The sequence below is a fragment of the Trachurus japonicus genome, chromosome 5, assembly GCF_045865225.1.
Source record: "Trachurus japonicus isolate A0001 chromosome 5, Traja_1.0".
Lineage (NCBI taxonomy): Eukaryota > Metazoa > Chordata > Actinopteri > Carangiformes > Carangidae > Trachurus > Trachurus japonicus.
In genome coordinates this window covers 2,495,417-2,516,566 of record NC_140911.1, presented here as the reverse complement: position 1 = coordinate 2,516,566, position 21,150 = coordinate 2,495,417, and the positions used below count along the sequence as shown (strand labels likewise).

Here is a 21,150-nt window from a genome sequence, read left to right as displayed (position 1 = left end):
TCTGCTGAAGATAAAGTAGATAGATAAATAGAAAATAATTAAGAATTCTTCAGCTCTAAATTATCATAAGAATTATTAAAGGGATAGTTCAACATTTTGGCAAATTGGCCCATTGCCATAATCCCTATAGTCACAGCAGTAGGTTCGTTACCTTTATTTGTCGGTGCAAGCTGTTTTTAGAATGGCGGAGCAGAGCCGTGAGCTGCTCAGAGCTACGCTACGGAGGCTAATGCAGAGACTGCTTGATGACAAAAAGTCCCTAAAGGCAACGTGCATCAGCGGTTTTGCATGAATTTCCCTCTAAAACAACTCTGTCTGGTAACGTTCTGTTATTATCTCATAGCGTGGTGAATGTGCAGGTCACAACTTGTCCACCAGAGCGTTGTGGAGTTGTTGGATTGTGTATTTGATGAGTTTGATGAGGGAAACCAAGAAATCCCATGAGGCTCCGTAGCGTAGCTCTGAGCAGCTCACGGCTCTGCTCCACCGTTGTAAAAAATAGCTTGCACTGACAATTAAAGGTAACGAACCTACTGCTATGACTATAGGGATTGTGGCAATGGGGGGGGGGGGGGGCTGATGTGCAGCAAAGGCCACTGAGCCTAAATGGTGTTTACTCTACCAGATGAGCCCCTCAAATGATTTTCTAAATTAAAAAAATAAAAATTTCAGTGCTGCAGAATCTGTGATTGAGGTATTTCTTATACAATCCTGTTGACCAATGAGCTAATCTCTCAAATCCACGCGTTCCTCCGACGTCACGGCCTTAAAATATCATCACGAGAAGCTGTTTCACTGTTAATAAGGTGTAAAACAAAAACAAAAAATAATAACAATAATTTGCACATCATGTACTTACATCCACAATGAAGAAGTCCAGCCAGCACCAGGCGTTGGTGAAGTACTTGACGAAGCCGTAGGCGACCCACTTGAGCAACATCTCCAGGATGAAGATGTAGGTGAAAACACGATCGGCGTACTCCAGGATGATTTTGACCGTCTTCCTCTGCTCGATGTAAACGTCCTCAAAGGCCTGAAGGGCAGCACACACACACACACACACACACACACACACACACACACACACACAAACATATATAGGGACTCAGAATGTTTCTTTGAGTAAAAGGTAAATTAGCATGTGTAAAATTAAACGCTGATCAGATCACTCCCATATCTTCTGGTCCTGCCCCCAAAAATTCAAGCTTTTTAGAAAAATATACTGTATGTCTAACTATAGGCAAGATTTTAGGATTTAAGATTCCTAATAATGTCATGGTTCTGTATTTCTGAAACACTGGTAACTGTGTGTAAAGGACATAGTGCATGTTGTTTTTAATTTGCTATAAAAATGTATTGTTATTATTATATCAGAGTAGGTCTGTAACTAACGATTATTTTCATTATCGATTAATCTGTCGATTATTTGGTCAATAAAATGTTAAAAAATGTTGAAAAAAGGCAATCGTTGTTTCCCAAACCACAACGTCTTCAAATGTCTTGTTTTGTCGACAAACCAGTTTATTGTTGTAAAGGAACAAAGAAACCAGAAATATTCACATTTAAGATGCTGAGATCAGAGAATTTTGACTTTTTTTCTTAAAAAAAAAAAAGAAAAAAGGGTTAGGGTTTAAAACTCAAACTGATTATTCGATTATCAAAATAGTTGACGATTAATTTAATCATCGATTATACAGCTCTAATTGGAGCATCATGTAATAGTGGATTCTTGTATTTTGTAATTGATGGTGACTATTTTTATTTAACAACGGCCAAAGGGGGGGACCAATGGAAAGGAGCCTTCTAGCTAACTCCTTTGTTAAAATGTTTGATTAATGTACATTGTTCCTTTTCAAATAAACAGAAAAACAAAAAACAAAAACGTGACACACTTCTAGACACACACAGTGGGGTTGTCGACATAGTCAAACAGCAGAAATCTTGAACGAACAAACGACCCCCCCCCCCCCACACTCGTCTTGTCTCCATTCTTCTTCAGCACATAAGTGTTTTGATTTGGCCACAGCCCCCCCCCCCCCCAACCCCAGAAAGCTGCAAACCTAAGCTGGATCCTGCCAGTTGAAAGGTTGGTGCATTACAGCACTTTGCTGTCCATTAGCAACAATCATATCAAGCGCAGCTGCAGAAAGAAAAGAGCATCGAACTTCCTCTCGACCTTATAAGGAAACGAAACTCAACTTCCTCCCTCTCTCTCTCTCTCTAACGGATTATTACACTGTTGTTGTTTTAATTATTCCTTTCAGTTGGTTTTTCCCACAGTTCACCGCAGCTTTGCACGACGTCGCTGTGCAACTCTGTTGTTGTTGTCAGGAAGTTCTAGTTGACGATTAATTGCCAAAAAAATAATTGCGATGTAAGATTTAATTGTCTTTTTCTGGTAATTCTATTAGGAGGAGGAAGAAGAAGAAGATGGCTTTGTAACTAAATGTATGATACTAATGTCAATAGATGCTCATTGAATATTAGAAATAAACAGTTTGTGGCTCCACGCACGTGTCATTAAACCATAGAAGAAGAAGAAGGGGGTGCAGCGTGATGATGTCATTAAAAGAGGACCAGTCAAACCTCAAACGGTGAAAAAACAACAAGGAAACACAAGCTCAACATCTCTCATTGGTATTTTGGACCTTTCTTGATACTATTTATCTGGTCAAATGGTTGTTGGACATAATTGTTGATGAGACTGCTTATAAAAAAAAGAAAATATAAATAAAAACATTTGATCACAAACAAAGAAGATCAGTCAAACCACAAACAAAGAAAACGATGAGGAAATATGACAAATCTGTTTCATTTAGCTGCTTTTATACAAATGAAGGGAAAACCATTTGAACCATAACGCAAAATAATAATGAATTAATCAACTCAAACGATGGTGATCAGGTGATTATGTGATAATTGCGACCGGCCTGGTTGTTATTTTGTGTTGTGTTGTGTTGTGTTGTGTTGTGTTGTGTTGTGTTGTGTTGTGTTGTGTTGTGCGCTCTCACCAGGGCACCGCTGCTGAGCAGGATCATGAAGATGATGAGCGTCTCAAACCAGTTGTGCTCCACGATCAGGTAGCACGTCTTCCTCAGGAACCACCAGTGTTTGCCCCAGCCGTGGGTGATGGGAACGTCGCAGCACTTGTATTTGGCCACACACTCTGTACCACAAATTAAAAAACACATGGATTGAATTTATAACCCCGACTCGAGCAGACTTTGTATGATCCCTCTGAAGTTTTTTTCCTGTCAACTTACTATATCTGATGGAAATAACAATAAGCAACTTCCCTCACTTTAATGTAGTTGTCTTTTTAAGATTGATAATATGTTGATGCATAAACTGCAACTATGCAGGTTGTAAGCATGTGGGTTGAAGAGAGAGTTTAATGTGTGTAAATGTGCTAAACCTTTCATATTTAGTGGAATATACAAGGACATGTTCTCAGGAAAGTGACAATGGATGCTCATGAAGGATCAGGAGGACTGTCCTTTACCACACAAACTGTGTCCTTCATTGACTCTTGTTGCTCATCTGTATGTATAAATGGTTCCATAAACAGGAAAAGGACTATGGTAAATACCAATTTTGTATTTTTGTACTGTTGATTCTGATGGAAAATGCCTTTTCCAAACAAAATTAAAAATTAAAAAACACAAACATTTGTTGTTGAGACTGAGACACACACAGACATGATGACATTTGTTGTATATTTTATGAAAACATGACCGACCGTCTGTCCAGCAGGCCTCGGGGTCCAGATACTCCTCCACCACCTCCACCACTGCCACCTCCTCCACATCTGGCTTGATGTCTATGGTGCTGCCCTCGGAGGAGCTGGTGTCGTCCAGCTGGGACAGACAAGGGCAGCAAACATCAGTCCCAACATCTGGGCTTCTTTTCTCTGAACATCCAGAGATGCTAACATGATTTATCTCCACCGGTGGAGCCTGTATGTACTGTATGTTGTAGCCATGTAAGTGCAGCTAATTCCCCTTCTGTTGTGCACGGCTATTAATAGGAAGTCATTAAAACATAACCAAGGTTGATGGTCATCCTTAAACGTGCATGCAATGTTTGTTCTTTATTCATTCTAGATGAAAGAATTAAGCACAAATGCAGACTGTTGTCATTTTGTCAAATCCTGCTCACTGTACATATTGTAATGTTTATTCAGTATTTATTATCCATTTAACTGCACTACTTCACTGTTTATTTGCACTACTAACTGTATACCCATTGACCACTTTTAACCACTATATTTAACTATATTTGTATTATGTGTATTTTTCTAGTACTGAATTATTGCTCAGTTGTTGTTGTAAACCTGATTCTGATCCTGACAAATACTGATACTACTAACTATCTGTCAAGACAATTTGTGTTGAAGTCTAAATATGGATATTTCACTTTAAGACTGTGAACCTTCTGAATATTTCGGGGATTACAGACACTGAGAGCAGCCGGCACAATTAATCACGTCCAATCTTAACAATAGTTCAAGGTGATGAAGGACACACTGGTAAAACAGCAACAAAACAGAAGCCATATTGCAATAGAGAGCATCCACACACACACACACACACACACACACACACACACACAAACACACTAGTGCACATGCAGACACTCAGCCAATTCAATTCACCAGAGAATGATACTGCACTTTATAATCTTAAGTCGTCAGCACAGGACCGCATTCGCTCTCTACTCCTCCTCCTCCTCTTCTCTTCTCTTCTCTTCTCTCTCTTCTCGACCAAACAGCCAGATGGATCCCTGCTCCTCTGATTGGCTGCGAGCAGCTCTGTCTGTCTGTGTGTGTCTGCTCCCTGCAGTGCACCCTGTGGCTGCGTGTGGTGCAGGAGGAAGCTGAGGTGTGTGGTTGGTGGAGGGAGCCCAGTGGAATATGAACTTGGTGCAGGTAGAGTGGTGAAGCTGCTGCTGCTGCTGCTGCTGCTGCTGCTGCTGCTGCTGCTGCTGCTGCTGCTGCTGCTGCTGCTGCTGCTGCTGCTGCTGCTGCGTTATCTCCTTCACTCCCACTAGAAACCAGGTCAAGGTGACCCCGCGCGTCAGATTCTTCCAGAAGCTTTCGGGCCTGGTTTCTGGTTTCTGGTTTTATCCCTTTATCCCACTCTGATGCTACTGTATTCACTACAGTAGACCAGGGGTGTCAAACTCATTCTAGTTCAGGGGCCACATACAGCGCAATTTGATCTCAAGTGGACCGGACCACTAAAATAATAGCATGATAACCTATAAATAAAATTAACTTTGATTTTTCCCTTTCTTTTAGTACATTATTACGATATTAAAGAGGAGTTTGCTTTTGGTTATAAAAGATTCTCATATTAATGTGGATGAATCTACGTTACCCACTTGTTAATGGGTCCATTTTCAATAAATATATCGTTTTGTCTTTATCATTATTTTGATATTATTATTTATTTGTGGTCGGCTTGCCCAGCATTTCCTGGTTTCCTGGTTTCCCAGACGCTGCCCGGCAGGTCATGGGAATAACGCCGCCGGATCGCTAATTGGCATCATTTATGGTCGGAACTACGACGTATCTGATCGTCTTCCAACCTCCAACTTTTGTTCTTGATCTATGAAAACATTCTTGGCAAATGTTTTCGCTTTCGTCCGTCTTGCACCGGTCCAAGAATTTCACCGTGTGCGCGGAGGCTCATGGGAAATGTAGTGCGAAAACACTTTGCTTTCCAAAACTCCTCGTAGTCCCTTTAACAGTTAACGAGCTGTCCTTTTAGAAAACATATAATGATGAACAACCTAAAGTTTCTTGATAAAAAATATGTACAATTTCAACAATATCTTTCCTTTTCTGTCTCTTCTGTCATTTTCACACACAATTCATCCTGAGGGCCGGACTGGAGCTTCTGTGGAGCCAGTTCTGGCCCACAGGCCGCACGTTTGACAGCCCTGCAGTAGACGGTATAGTATATTTCTCTGCTCTGTCTGTTGTCTCATCAGGAGTTTCCTTTGTGTGTGTGTGTGTGTGTGTGTGCAGGGTCAGCACTCAGGCTCAGTGTTACAGCTGCCATGTCTAAATGAATGTCCTGAAATGTCAGGTAGACCAAGTGTCGTGGATGTGGCAGCTCAGACAAGCTCTGCTAAATGGATTAAAGGAGCACAAACACACACACATGCACACATATGGTACACACTGGTAGACACAGCTGAAAAAACCCTAGTTCTGGTCAAGTTAAAGGTCGAGTCTGGAGTTTTGTTCGTTGTAGTTTGTAAACAAAACATTCAAACTCGGCCGCTCCTCTCGGGCTCAACGGTGTAACGTTAGCCTCCTGCCCCAGACAGCAGCAGTTGTCATGACAACAAAGGAAAGGAAATACAGTCCGAGTGAAGAGCTGGAGCCGTGGGCCGAAACTCGACCATCACCAACACCGGGAGCCTCCAGTGTTGTTATACCGTTGTGGTGAGCTGGGAAGACTGTGCAGCGGATGCTAACCGCTACCGCTAGCTGTTAGCTAAGTTAGCATTGAGCTAGCTCCCCACAACGGCCCTCATACTTGTTACCAGTCGAGGCTTTAGTTGTCGGTGATGGTCGGGAATCGGTCCGCGGCTCCAGCGCTTCACTCAGAGAGAGACGTGCTAGCACTCGTTAAAATCAGAGACAGCTAGTGCAGCTAGCAGCCCTGAGCCTCCTACTCTGCTGCACGTAGCTTCACCTGAGCTCCGTCATTGGCTGGAGAGAAAACACAGACTCTCTCGCTCTCCACCCAGAAACGTCCATGTGCACAACAAAACAAATCAAAAGACCAAAATACAGGCAGGAGGAGGGGGCGCTGTAGACACAGCCACTACCACACAGGACTACACTGCAAAAACTCAAATATCAAAGAATATTTGTCTTATTTCTAGTCAAAATAAGAAACATCACATAAAAAGTAGCTTGTTTTTAGACAGTTTTTACTTCTTTCAAGCCTATTTTCACTTGAAATAAGTAGGAAAATCTGATAGTGGAGCAAGTTTTTCTTCCTTATTTCAAGCAGAAAAAACTTGCTTTCACTGGCAGCTTTTTCTACTTATTTCAAGTGAATATTTGTTTGAAACAAGTGAAAATTATCTAAAAACAAGTTAATTTTTAGGTGATGAGTCTTATTTTAAGTGGAAAGAGATTAGTTTTGACTAGAAATTAGACATTTTTACAAGAAAAAGGACAAATACTCTTGAAAAGATTTTGAGTTTTTGCAGTGTAGAAGCCCATAGGTGATGATTTCATTTGTATAAAGTCTAATGTTTATTTTTGGGCACAAAACTCCAGACCCAACCTTTAATGCATGAATTAGAAGCTGCACCTCACACACTTGAATTTCTAAAATAAAACAAGCTCCAAAAGAGCGATGCCGCCCTCTCTCCTCCATCTTTTCCTACTCACGTCTTTGCTGTTCTCCACGTCCGACTCGCTGCTGAAGTCCTCCGTGTTCAGGTTTTCAAAGTCCGACTCTCCAACGGCGATGGGGACGCACACTGTGAGGTTGGGGTTGTGGATGAAGGACATGTAGTCTTCGTCGATCATGTACTTCCCCACGCTGCTCCCAATGCCGCTGGTGGTGCCGTTGCCGTTCTTGGCGTAGTCCAGCTCTCGGTTGATGTCCACCGTGTGGTTGGCGATGCAGTTGAGCTTCTTCTCGTACATCTCGTCCAGAGGTTTCTGCTCGTCCTCTATCGGCTGCTTACCGAGGCCACACGGAGACAGAGGTTAGGAAACACCGAGTTTTAAGACTTTTACGATCTGAGATTCACAAAATATTAGAAATCGTGTTCCATAAGAAGACACTTCACTTTCCACTTAAAAAATGACAAATAAGCAACAAATACTGCTGGAAATAAAACCATCACTGAACACTGGCTGCGTCCTGACTCCCACACAATAACAGGAGCAGACAGATATTGTTAATAAAATATAATGGAGAAGATTACTGTCTCACTTTGCCTGCAAATGGATACATCTACAAAGTCATGGTCAGGATGGGTCTCAGTCGTATCTTAGAGACTCAGCAAACTGATATATGTTTCTCTTGCTTCGTATCCAAACCAAGTGTGTGTTTTAAAACATGTAACATACTCGATTATCTCCCAATATGTAAATGCACCTGTACATCCCGCTTTCTTTCTTTCTTTCTTTCTTGATGAGTTTTATTGTTTTTTCTCTTTTTGTTTCTGTTTCTTTCTTTCTTACACACACATAAATATACAGTTGTCTGAAGTTTTTATGGTAGTTTTTTTGGTGTTGTTTGCTCTATTTTATCTCTTGATGTGTATATTGAGATTTATTTCATGACTATAGTAACATTGTGTCTGTTTTCAATGAGAGTGGTCATGTCATATCAATACTATCTTCCTCTGCCTGAAGATCTGATGTGTTCTTTAGGATCATTTATAAATACTGGTTCCTACTTATATATTTTGTGTCATGTTTAAAAAGAGGCACCTCTTATGGTTTTTCTATGTATTGTACAGCTTGAATCCCTATTTGAGAACATAAGATGAATATGAAACTACAATCATGTTCTACAGATTCTTTTAAATTTTTTCTACTATTGATTCGTCTGATTGGTATAAATGCACAACTGGTGTGTGTGTGTGAGATCACATGATCATGGCATGGGACTTGGCTTTAAAAATGGCGTCTCTACCCATTCATTTTTCGTATCTAACATCTGAGGAAAAGCCTCATGTTACTTCAATAAATCTATTTTTGCATTGGAGCTCTTTTTGGTGTTGCAGACTTTTCTTCACCTTCAGGTTTTTTTAGGCTGACAGAATATCAACAAAAAATGCAGAAATCATTTTTAAAAGGTTAAACATTAATTTACACTTGATCAAGTGAAATAAGGGAGAAAATCTGCCTGGAATCAAATATGTATTGTCCCCACTGTATATATACACGTATATGTATGCTGCTGAATATGCACAATGCAAAGCGTCAATTTTTATTATCAGCAGATTATCTATCATCATAACATGTTTCAAAAACACTATGTTAGAGAACCATGTGACCAACACACGTTCCTCAGGCTGCAGTTACAGTTCAAAATGTTTAACAAACAAATAGGTGTTAAATTATATATTACCTTCTTGAGCACCGTGGCGACGAACAACCGCATGTTGACCTTGAACCAAGCTATTCCCACCTTAATGCGGGCGACCGCGAGCTGGAGGTTGTTGGGCTCTCCGTCGTCGTCTGTGGCGGCGAGGTTGTCAGCGCTGAAAGAGCTCAGCAGCAAGGCCAGGAACAGGTTCAACACCTCGGGGAGAGAAACAACAACACTGAAGCCGGAGCATCGCTGCACTCGCGCTTCACTCACATGCAGCTGCACCGTGTCGTCTCCTCTAGGGCTGCAACTAACCATGATGATTTTCATTATCGATTAATCTGTCGATCATGCGAACAATTAATTGATTAGTTATTTGGTCAATAAAATGTTGAAAAAACGTCAATCAGTGTTTCACCAAACCTCCTCTAAAGTCCTTTAATGTCTTGTTGTTTTGTCCACAAACCAAAGAGAGACTCAGTTTATTGTCGTAAAGGAACAAAGAAACCAGAAATATTCACATTTAAGAAGCTGAAATCAGAGAATTTTGACTTCTTTTTCTTAAAGGGACAACGAGGAGTTTCTATTTGGTTATAAAAAACTCTCACGTTAATGTGGATGAATCTACGTTACCCACACTTGTTAATGGGCCCATTTTCGATAAATATATTGTTTTGTCTCTATCGTTTTGTTATTATTAGTGGTGGCGGACATGCTGGTTGAGCCAACCAGCGTTTCTTTACTTTCGGTTTCGTGGCGAGTCATGTGAATAACGCAGCCGAATCGCCGTTTATGGTCGGAACTACGACGGTATGTGATCGTCTTCAAATCTCTGACTTTAATTCTTGATGAATGAAAACATGAGTCTGTCTTGCGCCGGTCAAAGAATTTTACGGTGTGCGCGGAGGCTCATAAATGTAGTGTGAAAACGCTTCGCTTTTCCAAAACTCCTCGTTGTCCCTTTAAAAGAAACTAACCGAACCGATTATTCAATTATCAAAATAGTTGATGATTCATTTAATAATTGACTATTGTTCGATTAATTGATTGATTGTTGCGGTTGTAGTCTCCTCTTACCACCAGGTTTCCGATGACCATGACCATCATGAAGACGATGAGGCACATGCTCTGTCCCGCCACCTCCATGCAGTCCCACATGGTCTCGATCCACTCGCCGCACAGAACTCTGAAGACGATCAGGAAGGAGTGGAAGAAGTCGTTCATGTGCCAGCGCGGCAGCTCGCAGGTCAGAGCGATCTTACACACGCAGTCCTTGTAGCTCTTGCCGAACAGCTGCATGCCGACCACGGCGAAGATGAAGACGATGATGGCCAGCACCAGGGTCAGGTTCCCCAGAGCGCCCACCGAGTTCCCGATGATCTTGATCAGCATGTTGAGGGTCGGCCACGACTTGGCCAGTTTGAACACTCTTAACTACGAGAGAGGAACAGGATGTTAAAATGGCATAATTTTTTACTATTGTTAATATCATAATTATGTAAATTTTTCATCTACCTTATCTTTTACACATTCTTTTCTAGTCTGCATTATATTTACTTATCCTGTTTTAATATATTATTTTTACGCATTAATATACCTCTTTACCTTAATTTAATTATACATATGTATATACATGAAGAGTTCATTTGCAAAAGCAGATAACTCCGTTTTTAAAAAAAATTCAAAACAATTTTTGATTATTATTTACACCAGGTGATATCAGTCAAACCAAAGTTGAGTGGCTTTCACCAAGGAGATGAGATGTAACAAAACAGACGTAGCTCAAATAAATAAAGCTTTATTGCAAACAACACGTGATGTATAGATATGTGTCTTATTACTTATTTTTATTTATCTAGTTAATCATTTTATTAATTTATTTATTTTATCCATTCCTACTCTTATTATTTAGTTCTTATTTTAATTCCCCCCTCCTTCTCTCCCCTTTTAATTTATCTATTCATTTTATTATTTATTTACTTATTTATTTATTACTAATTGTAACTCATTCTAATGTACAGTTTATCGCACATTTTCAAAGTCATATGTCAGGAAATATTTTGTAAAATGTTTAAATAAAAACGACAAAAAAAAGTCATAATTTCCCTTTGGGGGATTAATAAAGTAATTCTTATTCTTATCCTTATGTGACGCAGATTTACTGCAAACACTGGAACAGACGGGATTCAGAGCTTAAGAACATTTATACTTTAGTCAGATAATAAAATACACAATTCTACGATAGTTTGCAAATGAGAGAAACTCTTTGCAGCTTTAAACACTGAACAATAACATGATGATCATTTTCTCAAGCAATCGCTTATTTATGCAAAAAAAATAACAATGCATTTTTTATAATGCATCTTGTGAGTCTGACTCATTTTACTTTTGACTGATTGATTTGATTATTTAAGTGTAATGCTCACTATTGTGCCCAGCCCACATGGGCTTACAAGACAATAAACAATACAAATACAAACATTAAAAGTCTTCTCATAAGTCTGTATATCTATAGACTCATACAGCGAGAGTATACTGGCAGATTTTCCAAAATATAAAAAACAATAGTTGTAAATTGTCGTCTTATGTAGGATCCAGTGTTTTCTGTCTGAATGTCAGTGGTTTTTATCTGCCTCGGACATAGATCTCCTCCTTAAAAAAACAAAACATCTCAACATACTGTATCATACTCAGACATCCAACAATCAGGATTCTTGGCCTGAACTTTTTCACAACAATAAACAATGTAGAGGTTAGATGGCCGACACATGACGACCGTCTCTGCCTCTGATTCTTTTCCACTCACCAATCTGAAAGACCTGAGCACCGACAGACCCTCCACGTCGGCCAGGCCCAGCTCCACTAAACTCAGAGTGACGATGAAGCCGTCGAAGCAGTTCCAGCCTTCCTGGAAGTAGTAGTAGGGATCCATGGCGATCAGCTTGGCAAACATCTCCCCGGCGAAAATACCCGTGAAAACCTGCAGGCAAGAATATGATAGATAGATAGATAGACTTCAATTTGTCATAGTTATAAAAAAAACAAAAAAACAACGAAAAGCAGTTTAGCAACGACTCATGGCAAGTAAAAAATATCCAGATTATTGAATTATTGAATTGAAATAACACAGTATGCTCCTGTACCAATATTTATGTGGATGCACATGACACATGAGTAATTAATCATCACAATAATGAAAGTGAATGACGTTTTAGTGTCTGGCATGTGTTTTATGAAAATGTATAAAGTGTTATTATTATTATTATTAACCTTTATTTATTCTTGAAGGAAATTGAGGTTACCCTCATTTTAAATGTTGTCCAGTTAACAAGCACATTTAAAACATTGACAATGATCACAAACAAAACAATATATACATTTGGTAAAGAAGAAGAACAATTACAATTTGAAACAAAGTGATCTAGGATGAAGCTCCTAAACTTTGTAAGTGCAGGAAAGTGTGCGTCCGACTTCAGACTTGTGAAAGTGTGAGGATGTGCAGGGTCATCAGTCTGACCCTGCTAATGCAATGTGACTGCATCAGACTTCCAGGAAGCAATAGGATCAGTGTGTGGTTAACTTTTGTTATTTTGATGGGATTTTTTTTTTCTATATCCATAAACCTCATTTCCTTTTTTTTTCTGTAGAAAGCAATTCAACCGTCGAATCGCTTTCCTCAATAAACAGTAAGAAAAGTCTGTACTCTCGTAAGTAAAGTACTGTAAATTGTTGCATAATCTTAAAATTTGTATCCTTTATCTAGTTGTTTATTTATCTAGTTATATATAATTATGTGCATTTATGTTATCAATATACTTATACATGTATCAAAATATGTATTAATGATATCAGCTCTCTGACATTGTTTCCTGTATTAGCTGACTGATATTGTTTGTATTCTTTATTGAATAATAATACAGATCATGTCAGTTTTATTTCTAAAGATTTGAAATCTTTAAATGACCAAACAAAGAGAAAATTACATTTCCTCTCCTTATTCCTGAAGTCTTGGGGGAAATTTGGGAATAAAACAAAAAAGAAAAAAAAAAAGAGGTTTGCCTGCATTTGGTTTGATGTAGTGCTGATTAAAAATGTATTGGACTTTTGCTCAGAGTGAGCGCTCCTTTGACAGAAGCAAGGTCACCGAGCTCCAGCTCCAACTCGCACCGGGCCGTAGTTGTAGTACATAGCAGCACCACGTCAAACCTTTCCACCCCCCAACCTCTCTTTCCTCATATCGTCCACCCAACGGCTAATCATGTGCTCAATCAGTGCTGCAGAGAACAACCCAATGATTCATACTGCACCATTCATTACGCCACCACCACGAGGACCGATTCCTCTGACTTCAGTTCCTGTCTCAGTCCTGACTCGGTGCCAAACCCACTGTGACCTCATTTCCTGTCTCACTCAGTCAGCGCTGGTCGCTGGACCGGCGCCAACCAACAATGCTCAGACAGCTGTGATGCAGCACGACGTCACATCATCATCATCATCATCATCATCATCACACCAGGAGCTGCACAACATCTGCTTATAAAAGATAAACTCAAACCACACTGCAAAAACTCCAAATCTTTCCAAGAATATTTGTCTTATTTCTTGTCAAAATGTCTCATTTCTAGTCAAAACTAATCACTTTCCACTTACATATTGACTCATCACCTAAACATTTACTTGTTTTTAGATAATTTTCACTTGTTTCAAACTAATTTTCACTTGAAATAAGTAGAAAAATCTGCCAGTGAAAGGAAGTTTTTTGTGGTTGTAATAAGAAAGAAAAACTTGCCCCACTATCAGATTATTTCAAGTGAAAATATGCTTGAAAGACATAAAAAGTGTCTAAAAACAAGCTACTTTTTAATGTGATGTGTGTCTTATTTTAAGTATAATGAGATTTGTTTTTGACTACAAATAAGACAAATATTCTTGGTAAGATTTTGAGTTTTTGCAGTGCAGTCCTGGATGGAATGATAGATTGATTGATAAACATTTCTATTGTGACTGCAATGTTGTGTCTATGTGTGTGTGTGTGTGTGTGTGTGTGTGTGTGTGCGTGTGTGTGTGTTTGCGTGACAGGAGAGAGAGAGGGAGTTGACAGAGTTCAGCAGAGTTGAGGTAAGCTGGATGCAGCGGAAGCAGCAGAGTGACCTGAGTGGGGGTGGGGGAGTTTGGGGAGCAGGCTGGCTGGCTGCATTAAAATGGAACTAAATCTTTAATGAGACCCCATCAGAGTCCGATACACACTCTGCCTCTGTGTGTGTGTTTTCTTAAGTGCATATATATACACCAAATGATGCATTGATGTATTGGTTTGAGGTTATGTAGGTGGGATGAAGTGAACCTGCGCTGCTTCTGTACTGTAACTCCCCCGGAGACACAGTGAGGTATTAAAAAAGTTTAAAGGGATAAGCCAACATTTTTTTTCGTGTCTTGCCTCACTCCCGAGTCCATGACAAGCAGATAAGACACCATCCTTTCGACTGTGCGTGCAGTAATAAGGGAGATACTGACAGAGCTGGCGCACCGCAAGTTAGCTTAGCTCAAACGCTGGAAGTGTATAGGTAGTGTTAGCCTGCCTCCTCCCCTTTCAGCAGTCAGAAGCTGATTTCATTTTAGCTCTAAACTCTGTTAATATATCACTTCATCGACATTTCAAACATTTTTAGGCGAGAAAGTAGCCGTTTAGATCAGCAGTGTGTCGTTAATTTCTAAATACCGGCTGTTTACAATTTTGTTCGGACGAATTCGGCGCTACTCAAGCTAGCCGTTGTGACCAACGCACTTCTGGTTACTTTCACAAAATAAAACACCTGTTGGCCTTTACATACAGAAAACCATGACGATAGAATTTGTGCTTTTACTTTGAAATAGGAAGCTAACCTACCCTCGATGTAGCTAGCTTGAACCAAAATAAACCGTCTTTGCTTGAACCCTCCGTTTTGACCGATCTCGTCCCGTTACCGGCATTTGACCGCTCAAGATGCCTTACCGGAGTTTTGTCAGCTCTGAGACGAAGATCGGCCCGCCGGTTTCCGTTTAGAGTTGCTGAAGAGTTTCTCTGATGACTTTAGGTGGAGGCAGGCTAACACTACCTATACACTTCCAGCGTTTGAGCTAAGCTAATTAGCGATGCGCCAGCTCTGCCCGTATCTCCCTCGTTACTGCACACACAGTCGAAAGGATGGTGTCTATCTGCTGGTCACTGCTGGACTCGTGAGTGAGGCAAGACACACACAATAATGTTGGCGTATCCCTTTAAAACAGCTTCCGATCCTCCGACTCTCACCAGGTTTCCCACAGCGAGAACTCCCTCAAACTGCTCCGTCATGGGATAGTGCTCCATGGCCATGAAGAGGGTGTTGAGCACGATGCAGATGGTGATGGCCAAGTCCACGAAGGGGTCCATGACGATCAGGTAGACGATGTGCTTGATCTTCAGCCACATGGGAAAGCACTCCCAGATGAGGAAGATGTTCGCAAACTTGTACCAACAGGGAGGACACTTCCTCTGAGACTCCTCCAGCTCTGCAGGAGAGAAAAGAACAAAAGAAAAAATGAAGATGTTGGTTGTTTTGGTGTCAGTAACAGAAAACATCTGCATCTGGAAAATGACTGAATCGTTTAGATCAGTGGCCAACAACTCGTGACTGAATGCCCGAAATTATGAGGATCAAAAAGAAAATATCTTGTGGTCCCCGCTGCTATTAAAGCGATAGTTCAACATTTTGGCAAACTGGCCCATTGCCATAATCCCTATAGTCATAGCAGTAGGTTCGTTACCTTTAATTGTCGGTGCAAGCTATTTTTAGAACGGCAGAGCAGAGCCGCGAGCTGCTCAGAGCTACGCTACGGAGGCTCATGGGATTTCTTGGTTTCCCTCATCAAACTCATCAAATACACAATCCAACAACTCCACAACGCTCTGGTGGACAAGTTGTGACCTGCACATTCACCATGCTATGAGATAATAACACAACGTTACCACACAGAGTTGTTTTAGAGGTGAATTCATGCAAAACCACTGATGCGCGTTCCCGTCGGGGGCAGTTTTTCTGCAAGCAGTCTGTATTTACCTCTAAAACAACTCTGTCTGGTAACATTCTGTTATTATCTCATAGCGTGGCAAACTTTTGTTGGACAAAAATAAACATTTGAGGATATTATGGACATTACCACTGCACTGCTCAACCATTAATATTGGTAAAGAAATCATCACAACAAGGAAAAAGTGCTTGTTTCTGTGGCGGGGAGAGCAGGCGCTCTGTGATCGGATAGTAATGTCTTTCCAGGATGTTTCAGAGCTCGGCTATCTGAGGTGAGGGACTACATGCAAAAACACAAAGTTTATACTGTTTATACTGTACACTATATGAGTTCAGTGGTGTCTCGTAAGGTTTCAAGTCATGTACCATAGATATTTGATACCAGCTGAGGATCCCTGCTCTGCTCTACACCATGTTCACACAAACAATATACTATAACTAATATGAATGGCTCAGAAGTTGCAGGCGACTGCTGATACCGGCCATTTAAGACCACATTGACCTTCACTAATGTGGGATTAAAGCGTTTAAGAAGGAGTAAAAACACGATGGCGTCTGTACCCTCGAGCAGCGTGTTGGTGACGACGCTCATCTGACTGTTGGCCCGGTCCTTCCCTTTGAAGGAGGAGTTGAGCTGATCCACAGAAACCATGAGAGAGCCCGAGTGCTTCTTCTTAATCTCCACGTCTGTCGTCTGTGCTCGGAGGAAAACACAACCATCTGAGTCAGAGACGGAGCTCGGCATCAACACATGCTCAACAAACAAACAAACAAACAAACCAACAAACCAACATTACACAACATTAAAAACCGTGAAGCTTTCTAAATGATCAATGATGCCGACTCAGACGATGAGAAACCTAATGTGATAAACACATTATCAGATCAGCTCCACCATGTGCAGTTCCCTGAAATGACCCGTTTCTTTTGTTTGTTTGTTTTTTTAACACATTTGAAATTCATACTGCAAATTCTCAAATGGCTTTTTATTTTAATACCCAGGGGGCAAAGCAAAAAAACGGACACAGAGCGTTGTAAAAGGTTTGACACCAGAAATGATATCTAGGAACTTCAAGGATTAAAACCTGGGTGGACAACCCGGTCAACTAGCTGCTGGAAAGCTACAGGGGGCCAAAACCCCTTTCTGGGGTCATTTTGCTGGCGAAATGATGTAAATGCAAATATTTAGGTACTACAATGGCATAAATAGTCATACAACTATAAAACTTGGCAGAGAGTATCTTGACACATAGGGGGAGGCATGAAAAAAAGATTCTGGGGTTTGTTGCAACTCAATTTTAAGATATCTCCCTCAACATCCCAAAAAAGACCAAAAAAAGTACTGTTCGCCTGACAAATTCTCATGAAAATTATTATTTTTCAGCACTTTATGGAGAATATCTATGCTTAACATGTATATAGAAAATTTCCTTAATTCATAAGCTTCCATTTGAAACCAAGCTAGCCTTTCTATCTCAAAAGCCCCACTTGCTGTGGCCAACGGTCTTCTCTATCTATCTGTTCACTTTGGGGAGACCAGAAATAGAATGTTTTCTGATCATGCCAGTTAACATGCAGTTTTTCACAATAGGTGTTGCATTGTTTGGAGGCAGCCTGTAGCTTTCCAGTAGCTAGTAGAAAGGTTATCTTGGACTCAAATGGAAGCTTATGAATTAAGGAAATTTTCTATATATATGTTAAGCATAGATATTCTCCATAAAGTGCTGAAAAATAATAATTTTCATGAGAATTTGTCAGGCGAACAGTACTTTTTTTGGTCTTTTTTGGGATGTTGAGGGTGATATCTTAAAATTGAGTTGCAACAAACCCCAGAATCTTTTTTTCATGCCTCCCCCTATGTGTCAAGATACTCTCTGCCAAGTTTTATAGCTGTATGACTATTTATGCCATTGTAGTACCTAAATATTTGCATTTACATCATTTCGCCAGCAAAATGACCCCAGAAAGGGGTTTTGGCCCCTGTAGCTTTCCAGCAGCTAGTTGACCGGGTTGTCCACCCAGGTTTTAATCCTTGAAGTTCCTAGATATCATTTCTGGTGTCAAACCTTTTACAACGCTCCGTGTCCGTTTTTCAAAAAACTGGGATTTTGCCCCCTGGGTATAAAGGCTTCAAATTTCAGAAGTTTTTTTTTTAATTTATGATTTATTACTTTATTTGAGAATTCACAATACACTTTAAAAACCCTCCACTGTGCAACGACCTAAGTGAGCACCATTAAATTGCATGCAACGGCATGCATGTCAAGAACAGAGGCAACTTCAAGACATCATCATCATCATCATCATCATCTGCGGCTGCTGCTACACCATGCTACGTTTTCAGACGGGTAGTAAAAGGTCAAAGCAGGTAGAGAAGAGAAGAGGGGTCTACCATGCTCGCTAGTATGAGGAAAAATACTGTTGTTATAGGAAAAAAAACAAAAAAAAAGGCTTCGGATTTGTTGTTGCACCATCGAGTGGCTCAAGAGCGGAGGATAAATAAAGACGAGAAGAAAAAAGGAGAGGGAGAAAATAGAAAGATGGAGAGGTGGAGAGATAGAACAACGATTCAGGCTCAGAATAAAGACTAAAAGGATGGGAAATTAAGTGGAAGAGTTTTCTTTTCTGTTGTTTTTTATGAATGACTATCTGTACTGTACAGTCGTGTGCTTAGCGACAGCTGTTAGGAGAACTGAGGGGGGAGGAGGGGGGGGGTGGGGGTGTCGGGGTCATGTTGCATTATTGTTAGATATTAATCAATGAAATGAAAACTGTGATGCTGGTGAGGCAGCGGGTTTGTGGATTCTGCTACAGCTGGTTAGTGCCTGTTACAGAGGGAGCAGAGGAAAGAAGAGGAGAAGAGGGGGTTTAAAGTGGAAAGTGGAAGTGAAATAATAAGACAGAAGTCTGGGGTAACACTTTACTTGAATAGGTATTCATAAGATTGACATAACACTGTCATAACCATGGCATAACAGCTGTCATAAACATCAATGAACACTTATGACAGCTGTCGTTAAGTGTCATTCGGTAAGTTATGTCACCTTTAATGCAAAGTTGACATTGTTTGAGATGTTTTTGTTCCGACAACTTGACATAAAGACAATTTAAACTGTCATAGCAGACCTAATTGCCAAGTTCTCATAACAAGGACATCTCAAATAATGTCAACTTTGCATCAAAAGTGACATAACTTACCAAATGACACTTAACGACAGCTGTCATAAGTATTCATTGATGTTTATGACAGCTGTTATGTCATGGTTATGACAGTTTTATGTCAATCTTACGAATACCTATTCAAGTAAAGTGTTACTGTCTGGATATTCAGGTTTGGAGGGGAGAAGGAGAAGGAGAAGGAGGAGAAGACGGGAGCTTCTGAGTTTAGGGGGGTAAAAACGAGGAACAACAAGAGCCAAAGGGGGAAGAGGTTGTGAAGGAGAAGCTGCAGAGACCGGGGCCACCACCATCATGCCTAAACTGTATCGGTGTCCCATGGACGTCCTTACACTGTCATCAGTGGCTGCCTTATCTATTTTCACCTCAGGCAGAAGCCGTCTGCCGGGCCCCGGGCCGATGAGGGACACGACGCCGTTGCAGTCCACCGTGCTGTTCCTCTTCCCTCCCGAGTGCGGCGCCTGCAGCGGGTGGATGCGCGACGAGCCCTGGCTGTAGCCGCTGTAGCTGTTGCGGCGGTACGGGATGAACAGCGAGCCCCGGCGGTCCTCGCTCTCCTCCACCGTGCTGTGCTCGTCGTCCGCAAACTCGTTCTCCGAGCCCATGTCCTTGGAGCGGCCTTTGAAGCTAAAGATGCTGCTGCGGCTGTTGTGGCGCGACATGAAGGGAGAGCCGGGGATGCTGAGGAGAGACTGAGGAGGGAAGGAGAGAGACGTAAAGATGAAGGTGAAAAGAGCAAATGGGACAATGAGCTACCCGCAATAAAGCAGAGAATAGACAGAAACAGGAACTAGCGATGTCAAAAAAAAATCAGATAAGAACAAACATAAGAAAGGTTTCATCCATTTTCTGAAATACATTGAAAGATGGAAGAATTATAGATTTAAAGCTCTAATAATTTCTCGTCTTCCTTTTGCTATTTTAGACCAAACATCTGGAAAAACAGAAACAACCAGAAGAACTTCAGGATGAGATTATATAAGATTATTTTCTCCTTTTTTAAGATCAGTATTTTATCATATTGAAAGAACGGCGTGAATGCTGGATGATAAAAAAAAACAATCTGACTTGAAACAGTTGTTTTGTTTTATCATTAAGTTACAGTGCTCGTCTTATTGGGTTTTCTTTTCTTTTCTTTTTTTTTAAAGGAAAAACTCAGCATTCATTACAGTGAAAACAGTTTTCTTCTTTCTTTGAGTTTCATGGTTCCCCCAGTTTTGAAACAAGGTGCCACCTGACCGGATGGTTTCCACTTGGACTCAAGCTGCGGTCTGATCAGCTTCACCTTGGTCTGATTGAAGGAGTTGTGTGTTTTACATGAAGACACCTAATGATGCAGGAACATCACTAATGAAATGTCCAAGATATGTCCAAGTGTGTTATGGCGAACACGGTATCCTGAGCTCCAAAACCTGGACCACATGGTTCAGTGACCTTGCATGTTGTTGGGTGAATGTGTGAATAAGAGATTAGACTGTAAAGCATTTCTCTATGAATGAAGCCATTTTCCAACCCCATCAAGATGAGCAAAGGACACAGCAGGTTCTTCTGCACAATCATCTAGAGCTGAATGTTGTTTAATCATGTTCCTCGGCTTCAGAAGAAGATGCTTCTCTGGATTCATTGCATCTCACCAGACAATTGTCCAAGTCCCTCCGATTCGAGTCCCAAGCGAGTCTCAAGTCATTTGGTTCAAGTCTCAAGCAAGTCTCAAGTCTTTTCTTTTGTGGGCAAGTCAAGTCAAGTCTAGTCACAAGGTTATGTCAAGTCAAGTCCCGCACCATTGTCCCCCAGCCAACCCACAAAGCACCCGGGTTTATATCTTGAAGAGAAAAACCTTAACTTCCTAA

The 21,150-nt window shown here is 40.7% G+C and overlaps 1 protein-coding gene across 11 annotated transcripts in view; it reads right to left on the bottom strand.

Annotated features, from left to right (window-relative positions):
* Window positions 1-21,150, bottom strand: part of scn8ab (sodium channel, voltage gated, type VIII, alpha subunit b) — an 88,766-nt gene that overhangs the window by 15,300 nt on the left and 52,316 nt on the right. For 4 of the 11 annotated variants that reach the window (XM_085775563.1, XM_085775561.1, XM_085775562.1 and 1 more), the window contains 10 exons: window positions 19,633-19,992; window positions 16,685-16,817; window positions 15,367-15,605; window positions 11,884-12,057; window positions 10,155-10,511; window positions 9,117-9,290; window positions 7,418-7,714; window positions 3,740-3,857; window positions 3,012-3,166; window positions 860-1,033 (listed from right to left, as the gene is read on the bottom strand). In XM_085775563.1, the coding sequence (XP_085631689.1) occupies window positions 860-1,033; window positions 3,012-3,166; window positions 3,740-3,857; window positions 7,418-7,714; window positions 9,117-9,290; window positions 10,155-10,511; window positions 11,884-12,057; window positions 15,367-15,605; window positions 16,685-16,817; window positions 19,633-19,992 (2,181 nt within the window). The remainder of the gene's footprint in view (window positions 1-859; window positions 1,034-3,011; window positions 3,167-3,739; window positions 3,858-7,417; window positions 7,715-9,116; window positions 9,291-10,154; window positions 10,512-11,883; window positions 12,058-15,366; window positions 15,606-16,684; window positions 16,818-19,632; window positions 19,993-21,150) is intronic. The other 7 variants (XM_085775565.1, XM_085775564.1, XM_085775572.1 and 4 more) reach the window with 3 other exon arrangements.